We start from the raw sequence: 15,938 nt of genomic DNA, 5'->3' as shown, positions 1-15,938 counted from the left end.
TTCATATCGTTGCCCAGTTCTCAGCCATTGAGCCTGGGAGATGCAATGCTGGCCTGGCATGGGGGTATGACGGGCGCCTCACCTGAAGGTTGGTGAGCTGCTGGTGCTGATGGGCGATGGTTTGTTTCACGAGCACGCTCTTGATACTTTGTTCCATTGCGTATTTCTTTGCCTATGAAGAAGCCATGAACAGACGTGAGAAGAGAGAAAAGCGCAGACATAATCACAACGTCCTCACAGCAATCCCAGCAGACACCTCGACAGATAGGACGCCAGGCGGCGACGCTCGTTTCCACGTCCGGCAGCGCAAACTTCGGCCCAGCGCCACTCTGCACTACAGGGCGCCCTCACCTTACCTCTCTAGGACTTGGGCCAGGAGGGTCATCCTCCTCATCCAAGCCGGGTCACCTGTCCCACTCACGGTGGTCGTCCAGCAATGGGGGAGCTCTACAAAATAGAAGCGGGAGAAGCCCAAGGAGGTTCTGGCGCTTGTTTTAGCGGCTTCAGCGACAATAGCCGTTCATGTTTCTGACATGGCGGCCAGTGTCTACACTAGTACAAGGACGGGTGGCGGGCGTACCTACCTTCAGGACCGGACCACAAACTACAGGAGGCCTGGCCGCCGCTCACCACAGTGCACACAGTAAGATATACACAGCAAGGTAAACACATGGAGAGATCCACTAAACCTTCCACATTGCAGGTCTGGCTCTCATTATTAGAAACATCCCAGAGGAGAAAATGAACCGGTCACCAAATCAAATCACTTTCAGGACTGTTAAGCCGCTCGCACACGCTCAGAAAAGATCAGACATAGATAATGGTCTGCAGAAAACCGCTCCATCATAAGCCGGTCATAAACATGAGAGTAAAGCCGTACAGCCGGCCTCGATTTCTCCCGACTCCACCATAAACCTGAGGCCTCATGCACCGTAGTGGTGTGTGCAGCCGTGATCTGCGGCTCGGACGGCGATGGTGTAACCCGCGTGCTGCACGCAAATCGTGTACCGTGCCCATGGCCGCAAGCATTCATTTCTATGAGCCTGGACCGCAAAACACGACCGTAATAAGACATGTCCGTTCTTTTTGCGGTCCAGGCTCCTGCACAGACCATGGAAACCACGGTCCTGTGCATGGGCCCATTGAAAGAAATGGGGACGCAATTCACCCGCAAAAATATGTTTGTCTGGATGGGGCCTTAGCTGAGCGTGCCAATGTTTATTAGATATAAAATGAAAAAGTCCCTGCCCGATACCTCCATCCCCCACTCTGACTCCTCCATCCCCCACTCTGACTCCTCCATCCCCCCACGCTGACCCCTCAATGCCCCCACGCTGACCCCTCAATGCCCCCACGCTGACCCCCTCCATCCCCCACGCTGACCCCTCCATCCCCCCTCTATCCCCCACGCTGACCCCCTCTATCCCCCACGCTGACCCCTCTAGCCCCCACGCTGACCCCTCTAGCCCCCACGCTGACCCCTCTAGCCCCCACGCTGACCCCCTCTATCCCCCACGCTGACCCCCTCTATCCCCCACGCTGACCCCTCTATCCCCCACGCTGACCCCTCTATCCCCCACGCTGACCCCCTCTATCCCCCACGCTGACCCCCTCTATCCCCCACTCTGACCCCCTCTATCCCCCACTCTGACCCCTCTATCCCCCACGCTGACCCCCTCTACTGACCCCCTCTATCCCCCACGCTGACCCCTCTATCCTCCACGCTGACCCCTCTATCCTCCACGCTGACCCCCTCTATCCCCCACGCTGACCCCCTCTATCCCCCACGCTGACCCCCTCTATCCCCCACGCTGACCCCCTCTATCCCCCACGCTGACCCCTCTAGCCCCCACGCTGACCCCTCTATCCCCCACGCTGACCCCTCTATCCCCCACGCTGACCCCTCTATCCCCCACGCTGACCCCTCTATCCCCCACGCTGACCCCCTCTATCCCCCACGCTGACCCCCTCTATCCCCCACGCTGACCCCCTCTATCCCCCACGCTGACCCCTCTACCGCCCAGACAAACAAGTTTGTCGTATAGTTTATAGGAACGATCCAACCAATAACCCAGACCGTACTGGCCGTACAGGACACTAACAAAAAAAAAACAAACAACAAAACACAAAAACAACCAGTGGTGAACAATTAGCCGGTCACGCCGCACACGGGGGAGATTTATCAATGGATTTGGTGTAGAAAAAGTAACAAATGACGGCGCACGCTAAACTTTCGCTATAATTTGTGACCGCTCTCCTTCTCCCGGCTTTTGAAAAATGGTGAGAAAAGTAGGCGGGGCTTCGTGAGAGGGGGCGTAGCCAACAGCAGTGCGACATTTATTTAGTTTAAAGCCAGAAAATAGCGCATAATGCGGCACAAATCTATGGCCTGTTCTGTTCATAGCGGACGTAGGTTTCCTTTTCTGGCGCCAACACAGCCCAAGATGCGCCAAATCTATTAAGAGGCGTTCACACCTCAATAGAGAGAATGCATTTTACTTCACACTTCAGATTAAGACATGAAACGCCGGCCCCAACAAATACCGCAAAGTTTCAGCCAATGACTAACCGAAAAACGACAACATGACGGCCGGTCAGTCATCGCTTAACCCCTTCCCGACATTTGACATATCCATACGCCAAAGTCGGGTAGGGGGAAGTATGGAGCGTGCTCACTGAGTGACCCCGCTTCATACGATGCCGGTGTCGGCTGTTTGTTACAGCCGACACTTCAGAGTGACGAGCGGCATGGCACTCGAGCGCGATCCTGCACGTTTAACTCGTTAAATGCTGCGGTCAATTTAAATAGTTAGAAAAAGGGAGCGACCCCCTCTAACAGCTCATCGCGCCCCCTGCAAAGCAATGGTTGAAGTCCCTGAGGGGGACTAATAAAAAAAGTAAAAATGAGTTAGTTTTTTTTGTGTAAAAAAATTAAATAAAAAATATTAGAAGTTAAAAAAAAAAACAACCCTTTTCCCATTATCCCCCTAGAGCATAGTAAAAAAATAAATAAATAAAAACATAATTGGTATCGCCGCGTCCGTAAAAGTCTGAACTATTACAATATATCGTTATTTAACCCGCACGGTGAACGCCGTAATTGTAAACGCCAGAATCTCTATTTTTTGGTCACCTCATCTCCCACAAAAAATGAAATAAAAAGTGATCAAACCGTCGCATGTACCGCAATATGGTATTATTATAAACTACATCTTATCCCGCAAAAAATAAGCCCTCATACCACGTAATAGACGAAAAAATAAAAAAAAACTTACGTCTCTCGGAATTTGGCGACACAAAATAAAGTTTATTTTTTACACTTCGGTTTTTACTTGTAAAAGTAGTAAAATATAGAAATAACGATCTATATTTGGTATCGCCGTAATCGTATTGACCCGCAGAATAAAGATAACATGTTGTTTTAATTGCACAGTGAATTCCGTAAAAACGGCGCGCAAAAAAAACATGGAGGAATCGCTGTTTTTTTCATTTTCTACCCCACAAATAATTTTTTTCCCGTTTTAGTGCATTATACGGCAAAATAAATGGTGCTACGAAAAACGGCAACTCATCCCGCAAAAATCAAGCCCTCATAGGACTATACCTTCTGGAAGGTGGAGAGGAAAAAACGAAAATGAAAATCTGAAAAAGGGCTGCGGTGGGAAGGGGTTAATCAGCCACACACTTTAGACAGCCCCAACTCCACCATAAACCTGCGGCGCTCCGCTCAGTCTCGGCAGGTTTATTGTACTAGGGAGAGGGGAACAAACCACTGACAGATCTCTCCCCTCCTCCAGTGTCGGGCCCCCCCTCCTCCAGTGTCGGGCCCCCCCTCCTCCAGTGTCGGGCCCCCCTCCTCCAGTGTCGGGCCCCCCTCCTCCAGTGTCGGGGCCCCCCTCCTCCAGTGTCGGGCCCCCCCTCCTCCAGTGTCGGGCCCCCCCTCCTCCAGTGTCGGGCCCCCCCTCCTCCAGTGTCGGGCCCCCCCTCCTCCAGTGTCGGGCCCCCCCTCCTCCAGTGTCGGGCCCCCCTCCTCCAGTGTCGGGCCCCCCTCCTCCAGTGTCGGGCCCCCCTCCTCCAGTGTCGGGCCCCCCTCCTCCACCAGACACCTGTGTTGCCCCCTCCAGACCCCCCCTCTGGCAGCTGCTTATATCCACAGGAATAATGGATCTAACATGCCCGATCCCTTTACACCCCAACATTTGGCATCAGGGGAGCGTTGGTAGACCCCGTACATATTGGATTGTGGGTTCAGACGACTTCTCTAGTGTGTATGGTCGGCTTTACGGAGACTTTGGAAACAGATTTCGGTTTGATTGAAACCTGCCAGATGTGACACACGAGGCGCCGTACACATTAGATGAGGGATTCCGGAGGGACTTGCCATCCATCTGATGTGTACGGTGGTGTCCCAACTCTCCCCTGCTAGCAGACGTGGGAGAGATAAGGATCGGGCTGGTGCATTCCCACGTGTCCGATCCTTTTATTTGTACTCCCGTATGCTTGACCGAGCGTGCATACGGGGGAGGGGTGGAGGAGGAATAGCGGCCGGCAGAATGAGTTTCAGCCGATAGCTGTCCAAAGCGTATGGCGAGCGTTAGAAATGTCTGCCAGTCGCCGTTATGAACAGGATTGTAGCGCGTAACCGGCATCTAAACCAGGTACAACCTCATCATCGGTCTTATCCTAAAAGAAGATCCGAGTAAACGGTTAAACCGGCCGCACACATCAGGTAACGGTCGGGCGAACGCTTGATCGACCATTTCTTCGGACTCCGCCATTAACACGCGCATCGTCTCGGCCCAGCGGGCATTTCTATTTAATTGGGTATGGGGGAAAAGCCGCTGCCGGACACCCGTCCCCCAGACTATTCCGGCAGCAGCTCGTCAACCGCGGGAAGAGGATCGGGCGTATTGAAATCCACACATCAAACCTTCGATTGACCCCCCCCCCTGTAACGTTCTCATGTTTATGACCAGCTCATGCGCACCTTTACACTTACGTGTTGCGCTCACGGTTTAGCCACTAGTATAAATGACCCATAATGCATTGTATGTGCCCACAGCGATATGTGGATCCATGATCGAAATTTTACTATCAAAAGTGATTGTCTAGGATTATAAACACGTGGAGACGACCATCGCAGCGTGTAGAGACAGCCCAACAGACCAGATATAGACACCGCTCCGATGGTAAACCCAGGGGTGCGCGGGCGGCCCATCCTACCTGCAGATAACAGTTCTGACAAATCTTCAGATCAGGATGGAAAATGATTCTTTGCAGACAAAAATTGTGTGAATGGTAAATTGGAAAGATTTTTGTAAAGACTTTTATATCTAGAGCCCTGCAAGACAGAAATCGATTTCCAGCAGATCGAAAGGGATTGGACAACGTGAAATGAAATATGCTGATAATAACAGAAGTCGGCCGCTCCCGTCGTGATCAGCGGGTACGGGCACACATATAGCGCAGGCTATAGATAAACCCCAGGCTCCTGCAGCTTCGGCAGATAACAGAGAGATAATAGAAAACGGAGGAGACGAGTATTCGCCCCTGGCTCAGCGCATCATTGGTGCAGCCGGCAGAGTCGCCTCAAGTGACATCAGCAAGAACGTCATCATAACATGTAGGTTTTATTAGTACTTTTTACTTTCCTAGAAAACCCTGTTAAGTAGAAAACTCCGAACTGCAGCAGCCGAGGGGACGACGTGACAGCGAATCATCACCGACAGATTATAGACACTTTCCATTCCGATCCCACCCATAAGAAGAAGCGAGCGGAAGGACACAGGGGCAATGTGTGGGGGGCTTCATGTGTACAGTGAATTATATCAGGGCACTCTAGGTAGGGGGGTGGGGGCTCACCTTCTGTAACGCCTCCTGCTGCTCCAGGGTGAGAGGGGGGAGCCCGAGCTTAGACGAGGTGCTCTGTCCATTTTCCAATTTAATGGAGTCACCGCCCTGGAATGTAGAAAAAAAAGCAAATTAGAAATGCGATACACACAATGGATGTCACATGACAGATATCAGCGCATCACCTGACCAAGAACAGACGGGGAATATTCAAATCTGACAATGCGGCCGGTGCACGGGGTACACGAGGCGGATACGGATCGGGTGGGTAGGATGTGTTTCCGGACGAGTGTGGCGCCATTGTCCGGCTTCAGCAGACACCAAGTACAATTATTAGCGGCTTCGGTCATCACTTCCATGTAGTTATCATTCAGAAATACAAATATCCACCTCCAAGCAGCGCCCAGTCCTGTATATACAGCAGGGAGTATGGGCTACATCTGCATTATATACCTGTGGACCACCCTACAGCCAGCGGGAGGCGCCATAACGTGGGTGAAGGAGAATCTCCAGATTGTCCTATTCATTACATTCCCAGTATACAAACCATTCACCTTCATCAATTACAACCACACACTGCCCCGCGCCGCATTACCACCACACACTGCCCCGCGCCGTATTACCACCACACACTGCCCCGCGCCGTATTACCACCACACACTGCCCCGCGCCGTATTACCACCACACACTGCCCCGCGCCATATTACCACCACACACTGCCCCGCGCCGTATAACCACCACACACTGCCCCGCGCCGTATTACCACCACACACTGCCCCGCGCCGTATTACCACCACACACTGCCCCGCGCCATATTACCACCACACACTGCCCCGCGCCATATTACCACCACACACTGCCCCGCGCCATATTACCACCACACACTGCCCCGCGCCATATTACCACCACACACTGCCCGCGCCGTATAACCACCACACACTGCCCCGCGCCATATTACCACCACACACTGCCCCGCGCCGTATAACCACCACACACTGCCCCGCGCCATATTACCACCACACACTGCCCCGCGCCATATTACCACCACACACTGCCCCGCGCCGTATTACCACCACACACTGCCCCGCGCCATATTACCACCACACACACACACTGCCCCGCGCCATATTACCACCACACACACTGCCCGCGCCATATTACCACCACACACACCACCCCGCATTACCACCACACACTGCCCCGCGCCGTATTACCACCACACACACTGCCCCGCATTACCACCACACACTGCCCCACGCCGTATTACCACCACACACTGCCCCGCGCCGTATTACCACCACACACTGCCCCGCGCCGTATTACCACCACACACTGCCCCGCGCCGTATTACCACCACACACTGCCCCGCGCCGTATTACCACCACACACTGCCCCGCGCCATATTACCACCACACACTGCCCCGCGCCGTATTACCACCACACACTGCCCCGCGCCGTATTACCACCACACACTGCCCCGCGCCGTATTACCACCACACACACACACTGCCCCGCGCCGTATTACCACCACACACACACACACTGCCCCGCGCCGTATTACCACCACACACACTGCCCCGCGCCGTATTACCACCACACACACACACTGCCCCGCGCCATATTACCACCACACACACTGCCCGCGCCATATTACCACCACACACTGCCCCGCGCCGTATTACCACCACACACTGCCCCGCGCCGTATTACCACCACACACTGCCCCGCGCCGTATTACCACCACACACTGCCCCGCGCCGTATTACCACCACACACTGCCCCGCGCCGTATTACCACCACACACACACACTGCCCCGCGCCGTATTACCACCACACACACTGCCCCGCGCCGTATTACCACCACACACACACACTGCCCCGCGCCATATTACCACCACACACACTGCCCGCGCCATATTACCACCACACACTGCCCCGCGCCGGATTACCACCACACACACACTGCCCCGCGCCGTATTACCACCACACACACACACTGCCCCGCGCCGTATTACCACCACACACACACTGCCCCGCGCCGTATTACCACCAGACACACACACTGCCCCGCGCCGTATTACCACACACACACACTGCCCCGCGCCGTATTACCACCACACACACACACACTGCCCCGCGCCGTATTACCACCACACACACACACTGCCCCGCGCCGTATTACCACCACACACACACACACACACTGCCCCGCGCCGTATTACCACCACACACACACACACACTGCCCCGCATTACCACCACACACACACACTGCCCCGCGCCGTATTACCACCAGACACACACACTGCCCCGCGCCGTATTACCACCACACACACACACACACTGCCCCGCGCCGTATTACCACCACACACACACACACACTGCCCCGCATTACCACCACACACACACACTGCCCGCGCCATATTACCACCACACACACACACTGCCCCGCGCCATATTACCACCACACACACACACTGCCCGCGCCATATTACCACCACACACTGCCTGCGCCATATTACCACCACACACTGCCCCGCGCCATATTACCACCACACACTGCCTGCGCCATATTACCACCACACACTGCCCCGCGCCATATTACCACCACACACACACACACTGCCCCGCGCCGTATTACCACCACACACACACACACACACTGCCCCGCGCCGTATTACCACCACACACACACACACACTGCCCCGCGCCGTATTACCACCACACACACACACACACTGCCCCGCATTACCACCACACACACACACTGCCCGCGCCATATTACCACCACACACACACACTGCCCCGCGCCATATTACCACCACACACACACACTGCCCGCGCCATATTACCACCACACACTGCCTGCGCCATATTACCACCACACACTGCCCCGCGCCATATTACCACCACACACTGCCTGCGCCATATTACCACCACACACTGCCCCGCGCCATATTACCACCACACACACACACACTGCCCCGCGCCGTATTACCACCACACACACACACACACACTGCCCCGCATTACCACCACACACACACACTGCCCCGCGCCGTATTACCACCACACACACACACTGCCCCGCGCCGTATTACCACCACACACACACTGCCCCGCGCCGTATTACCACCACACACACACACTGCCCCGCGCCGTATTACCACCACACACACTGCCCCGCGCCGTATTACCACCAGACACACACACTGCCCAGCGCCGTATTACCACCAGACACACACACTGCCCCGCGCCGTATTACCACCACACACACACACTGCCCCGCGCCGTATTACCACCACACACACTGCCCCGCGCCGTATTACCACCACACACACACACACTGCCCCGCGCCGTATTACCACCACACTGCCCCGCGCCGGATTACCATATAATATACTGGTAAATTGAAAAAAATAACTCTTTGTGGGCTGAAATTGGAAAAAACTGCGATTCCTCAATTGCTTTTTGGTTTTCACCGGTGCAGTAAAAACATCAACTTTATTTTGCGGCTCAATACGATTACGGTGATACCAAATTTATCGTTTTTTAAAAAAAATATTTTACTCTTTTCACAAAGAAACGACCAAACGTTAAAAAACATAATGGGGGATATTACTTCCATAACTCGTCGCTGATATTGGATATTACGGTCAGTGACCCCTGAATTATGTGGGGACCACAAAGACAATATAGTGTCACAAAAGTTCTCACCAGTGCCATAGTTTTATGAAGATAACACCCAGCTCCGTGCCATGCCCGCACTAATACAAGACAACATCCTGGGAGCTTTAGGTGCAGCTGATTGACATTGTATTGGGTTGTTCCATCTAAGCCTATGGCAGGAATAAGGGAAACGCGTCAGCCATATTGTGTCCTGTGGTGCGGCAAATGTCACTGGACACACTCTTATTTTTATTAGTGGATTTAATGCCGATCACGTGAATAGTCTCTCAGATAAATTATTTATATGGAGAATAGTCAGACAATAACAGCCGGAACCGTCAGGAGCCGATCAGTGACGTGTTTCCTGTACAGTATATGCAGCCAAAAACCGGCGGCTACCACCCAGTCGGCGCATAGAGCTAAAAGTCCCAAAGGCCTGAACCTCGGATGTCATGGTGAGAGGCGGCCACGGATGAACAAACACCAAGAGCCAATCAGCTGCACAGCACCTGACAACTGGAAGTACACCCGACGCATTTTGTGTCCTCACCCCAGAAATACACTCCTCAGGCTGGGTTCACACGACCATGTTACGTCCGTAATGTACGGAACGTATTTTGGCCGGAAGACCCGGACCGAACACAGTGCAGGGAGCCGGGCTCCTAGCATCATAGTGATGTACGATGCTAGGAGTCCCTGCCTCGCTGCCGGACAACTGTCCCGTACTGTAATCATGTCTTTAGTACGGGACAGTAGTTCCACGCAGAGGCAGCACCATGAAGAGGCCTTCACAAGGGACCGTCACACGGTCCTACTCCCGGGTTTATGGTGTGGGGTGGTATAATGTACAGTAGCCGGACCCCTCTAGTCTTCATTTCACTAACAGCTCGGCGTTACATTTATTGGGTCGTGGCTCCAGTGGTGCAGCCATTTATCCAAAGTTTCCCAGAAACACAGCACCAAGTTTCTCAGAAGCCGTTTTTCAGAAGCACTGCGCCAGGCCGCGTGTTACTGTGAGCAGCCTGCGTGGCCTAAACGTGGTACCATGGCCTGCAGCGTCTCCCATCGAGCACATCTGGGACGTCATTGGTCGGTAATTGCACAGGGTGCGGCCAGCAGCCAATCCTGATGATTTCTGTGCCCAAGCGCATTCAGCGCGGCAGAACATTCCTCAGACAGCCAGTAATAACCTCAGTGATCGCTGCCGAGGCGCGGGAGTGCGGGGATCGCTGCACGTGGCGCTCACACTCCATACTGAGGAAATCAAGATGTCTGGAAGATTGTGTCTCCATGTTTTTACCATTTGCAGATCATTACCATATCATTACCATATCTAGCCATCCTGTGATCTCCACAATTCCAAAACTTTCCCTTCCTGGTTACAATTTCAATGTTGAGGAGCGAAAAATCCAATACAAATGTTCAATAAAGGACTAAAGCCAATTCTAGTGTACATGTCCCCCCAACAGGAAGATCCCCTCATCCTACACCGCACCATTCAGGAGGCGTCCTCTGCCTCGATATCCCACACGCCTCTTCTTCACCACCCCTTCGTCTCCCCTCTCCCCTCGTCGTCGCGCCACCGTCCCCCGTCTCGCCTCGTCATCACGCCCCCGTCTCCCGACGTGCCCCCGTCTCCCCACGTAGTCGTCGCGCCCCGTCTCCCCTCGTCGTCGTGCCACCGTCACCCCTCGTCATGCCCCCGTCTCCCCTCGTCATGCCCCCCGTCTCCCCTCGTCGCCCCCCGTCTACCGTCGTGCCCCCGTCACCCCTCGTCGTCGTCCCCACGTCTACCGTCGTGCCCCGTCTCCTAGTCGTGCCCCCGTCTCCCCTCGTCGTCCCCGTCGTCGTCCCCACGTCTACCGTCGTGCCCCCGTCTCCCCTAGTCGTGCCCCCGTCTCCCCTAGTCGTGCCCCCGTCTCCCCTCGTCGCCCCACGTCTACCGTCGTGCCCCCGTCTCCCCTAGTCGTGCCCCCGTCTCCCCTCGTCGCTATCGTGCCCCGTCTCCCCTCGTCGCCCCCCCGTCTCCCCACGTCTACCGTCGTGCCCCGTCTCCCCTCGTCGTCCCCACGTCTACCGTCGTGCCCCGTCTCCCCTAGTCGTGCCCCCGTCTCCCCTCGTCGCCGTTTTGCCCCCGTCTCCCCTCGTCGTCCCCCGTCGTCGTCCCCACGTCTCCCCTCGTCGTGCCCCCATCTCCCCTCGTCGCCCCACGTCTACCGTCGTGCCCCCGTCACCCCTAGTCGTGCCCCCGTCTCCCCTAGTCGTGCCCCCGTCTCCCCTAGTCGTGCCCCCGTCTCCCCTAGTCGTGCCCCCGTCTCCCCTAGTCGCCGTCGTGCCGTCTCCCCTAGTCGTGCCCCCGTCTCCCCTCGTCGCCGTTTTGCCCCCGTCTCCCCTCGTCGTCCCCACGTCTACCGTCGTGCCCCCGTCTCCCCTAGTCGTGCCCCGTCTCCCCTCGTCGTGCCCCCGTCTCCCCTCGTCGCCCCACGTCTACCGTCGTGCCCCCGTCTCCCCTAGTCGTGCCCCGTCTCCCCTCGTCGCCCCACGTCTACCGTCGTGCCCCCGTCTCCCCTAGTCGTGCCCCCGTCTCCCCTAGTCGTGCCCCCGTCTCCCCTCGTCGTGCCCCCGTCTCCCCTCGTCGTGCCCCCGTCTCCCCTCGTCGTGCCCCCGTCTCCCCTCGTCTACCGTCGTGCCCCGTCTCCCCTCGTCGTGCCCCCATCTCCTCGTCGTGCCCCCATCTCCCCTCGTCGTGCCCCCATCTCCCCTCGTCGCCCCACGTCTACCGTCGTGCCCCCGTCTCCCCTAGTCGTGCCCCCGTCTCCCCTCGTCGCCGTCGTGCCGTCTCCCCTAGTCGTGCCCCCGTCTCCCCTCGTCGCCGTTTTGCCCCCGTCTCCCCTCGTCGTCCCCACGTCTCCCCTAGTCGTGCCCCCGTCTCCCCACGTCTACCGTCGTGCCCCCGTCTCCCCTAGTCGTGCCCCCGTCTCCCCTCGTCGCCCCACGTCTACCGTCGTGCCCCCGTCTCCCCTCGTCGTGCCCCGTCTCCCCTCGTCGTGCCCCCGTCTCCCCTCGTCGTGCCCCCGTCTCCCCTCGTCGTGCCCCCGTCTCCCCTCGTCGTGCCCCCGTCGTGCCCCCGTCTCCCCTCGTCGTGCCCCCGTCTCCCCTCGTCGTGCCCCCGTCTCCCCTCGTCGTGCCCCCGTCTCCCCTCGTCGTGCCCCCGTCTCCCCTCGTCGTGCCCCCGTCTCCCCTCGTCGCCCCACGTCTACCGTCGTGCCCCCGTCTCCCCTCGTCGCCCCACGTCTACCGTCGTGCCCCCGTCTCCCCTCGTCGTGCCCCCGTCTCCCCTCGTCGTGCCCCCGTCTCCCCTCGTCGTGCCCCCGTCGTCGTCCCCACGTCTACCGTCGTGCCCCGTCTCCCCTCGTCGTGCCCCCATCTCCTCGTCGTGCCCCCATCTCCCCTCGTCGTGCCCCCATCTCCCCTCGTCGCCCCACGTCTACCGTCGTGCCCCCGTCTCCCCTAGTCGTGCCCCCGTCTCCCCTAGTCGTGCCCCCGTCTCCCCTCGTCGCCGTCGTGCCGTCTCCCCTAGTCGTGCCCCCGTCTCCCCTCGTCGCCGTTTTGCCCCCGTCTCCCCTCGTCGTCCCCACGTCTCCCCTAGTCGTGCCCCACGTCTACCCTCGTGCCCCCGTCTCCCCTAGTCGTGCCCCCGTCTCCCCTCGTCGCCCCACGTCTACCCTCGTGCCCCCGTCTCCCCTAGTCGTGCCCCCGTCTCCCCTCGTCGCCCCACGTCTACCGTCGTGCCCCCGTCTCCCCTCGTCGTGCCCCCGTCTCCCCTCGTCGTGCCCCCGTCTCCCCTCGTCGTGCCCCCGTCTCCCCTCGTCGTGCCCCCGTCTCCCCTCGTCGTGCCCCCGTCTCCCCTCGTCGTGCCCCCGTCTCCCCTCGTCGTGCCCCCGTCTCCCCTCGTCGTGCCCCGTCTCCCCTCGTCGTGCCCCCGTCTCCCCTCGTCTCCCCTCGTCGTGCCCCCGTCTCCCCTCGTCGTGCCCCCGTCTCCCCTCGTCGTGCCCCCGTCTCCCCTCGTCGTGCCCCCGTCTCCCCTCGTCGTGCCCCCGTCTCCCCTCGTCGTGCCCCCGTCTCCCCTCGTCGTGCCCCCGTCTCCCCTCGTCGTGCCCCGTCTCCCCTCGTCGTGCCCCCGTCTCCCCTCGTCGTGCCCCCGTCTCCCCTCGTCGTGCCCCCGTCTCCCCTCGTCGTGCCCCCGTCTCCCCTCGTCGTGCCCCCGTCTCCCCTCGTCGTGCCCCCGTCTCCCCTCGTCGTGCCCCCGTCTCACCTAGTCGTGCCCCCGTCTCCCCTCGTCGCCGTTTTGCCCCCGTCTCCCCCCGTCGTCGTCCCCACGTCTACCGTCGTGCCCCCGTCTCCCCTAGTCGTGCCCCCGTCTCCCCTCGTCGTGCCCCCGTCTCCCCCCCGTCTCCCGTCGTTCCCCCGTCTCCGTCTCCCGTCGTCGTGCCCCGTCTCCCCACGTCTACCGTCGTTCCCCCGTCTCCCCTCGTCGTCACCCCCCGTCTCCCCTCGTCGTCGCCCCCCCGTCTCCCCTCGTCGTCGCCCCCCCGTCTCCCCTCGTCGTCGTCCCATTTCCCCCTCAGTCCTCGTCTCTCCCCTCCGTCCAAATCATCCCCCCACCCTCCGTATATTTACGTCCCACCCTCACACCTCGTCACTACCCATCCTCCCCTCACACCTCGTCACCACCCATCCTCCCCTCACACCTCGTCACTTTCCAACTCCCCTCACACCGCCTCCTTACCATCCCCGTCCCTCCTAATTACACCCCCGTGTTCCCCCACTCTTCCACCGTGTCCTCCACCCCCCGGTTCTCCCGTTCGGACTCACCAGCATGACTGCGGCCGCCATTCGATGCTCCGGGCTCAGTAGCAGCAGATCCATGTGTATCGCGAGAGCTGGAGGAACAGCGCGCAACTGAGGAGACGCCGCGAGATCCCGCCCGCAAACCTCGCGAGACTGAATCCCAGATCACGTGACTGCTGCTGATCTCGCGATGTTTCCTCCGACAGCGACACCAACGATTTTTTTTTTTAAATCTAACTTTATTTATAACAATCTAAATAAATTAGTCAACATGATCTAGAATACTGAATTATATAATGGCGGCAGGAGAAATAATAATAATAACAACACATTCACGGTCAGTGCCCACATAATTATTATATACTTATACAGTGCCCACATAATATACCCATACACTGCCCACATAATATACCCATACACTGCCCACATAATACACCCATACACTGCCCACATAATATACCCATACACTGCCCACATAATATACCCATACACTGCTCACATAATATACCCATACAGTGCACACATAATATACCCATACACTGCCCACATAATATACCCATACACTGCCCACATAATACACCCATACAGTGCCCACATAATATACCCATACACTGCCCACATAATATACCCATACACTGCCCACATAATATACCCATACACTGCCCACATAATACACCCATACACTGTCCACATAATACACCCATACACTGCCCACATAATATACCCATACACTGCCCACATAATATACCCATACACTGCCCACATAATATACCCATACACTGCCCACATAATACACCCATACACTGCCCACATAATATACCCATACACTGCCCACATAATATACCCATACACTGCCCACATAATACACCCATACACTGCCTACATAATATACCCATACACTGCCCACATAATATACCCATACAGCGCCCACATAATATACCCATACACTGCCCACATAATATACCCATACACTGCCCACATAATATACCCATACACTGCCCACATAATATACCCATACACTGCCCACATAATATACCAATACAGTGCCCACATAATACACCCATACACTGCTCACATAATATACCCATACACTGCCCACATAATATACCCATACACTGCCCACATAATACACCCATACAGCGCCCACATAATACACACATACACTGCCCACATAATATACCCATACAGTGCCCACATAATATACCCATACACTGCCCACATAATATACCCATACACTGCCCACATAATATACCCATACACTGCCCACATAATATACCCATACACTGCCCACATAATACACACATACACTGCCCACATAATATACCCATACACTGCCCACATAATATACCCATACACTGCCCACATAATACACCCATACACTGCCCACATTATACACCCATACACTGCCCACATAATATACCCATACAGTGCCCACATAATATACCCATACACTGCCCACATAATATACCCATACACTGCCCACATAATATACCCATACACTGCCCACATAATATACCCATACACTGCCCACATAATACACCCATACAGTGCCCACATAATATACCCATA

The 15,938-nt window shown here is 56.5% G+C and overlaps 1 protein-coding gene across 3 annotated transcripts in view; it reads right to left on the bottom strand.

Moving 5' to 3' along the window:
• Window positions 1-14,508, bottom strand: part of PUF60 (poly(U) binding splicing factor 60) — a 30,907-nt gene extending 16,399 nt beyond the window's left edge. For 2 of the 3 annotated variants that reach the window (XM_075847669.1, XM_075847671.1), the window contains exons 1-3: window positions 14,394-14,508; window positions 5,863-5,958; window positions 83-172 (exon numbers count right to left, since the gene is read on the bottom strand). In XM_075847669.1, the coding sequence (XP_075703784.1) occupies window positions 83-172; window positions 5,863-5,958; window positions 14,394-14,447 (240 nt within the window). In that variant the 5' untranslated portion in view covers window positions 14,448-14,508. Of the gene's footprint in view, window positions 1-82; window positions 173-5,862; window positions 5,959-10,846; window positions 11,026-14,393 lie in introns of those variants that run through there. The other variant, XM_075847670.1, reaches the window with a different exon arrangement.
• Between the last annotated feature and the right edge of the window lie 1,430 nt (window positions 14,509-15,938).

Source organism: Rhinoderma darwinii, assembly GCF_050947455.1.
Source record: "Rhinoderma darwinii isolate aRhiDar2 chromosome 5 unlocalized genomic scaffold, aRhiDar2.hap1 SUPER_5_unloc_55, whole genome shotgun sequence".
In the NCBI taxonomy this organism is placed as follows: domain Eukaryota; kingdom Metazoa; phylum Chordata; class Amphibia; order Anura; family Rhinodermatidae; genus Rhinoderma; species Rhinoderma darwinii.
The sequence above is the reverse complement of the archived record's forward strand: the minus strand, read 5'-3'. Positions and strand labels throughout refer to the sequence as shown.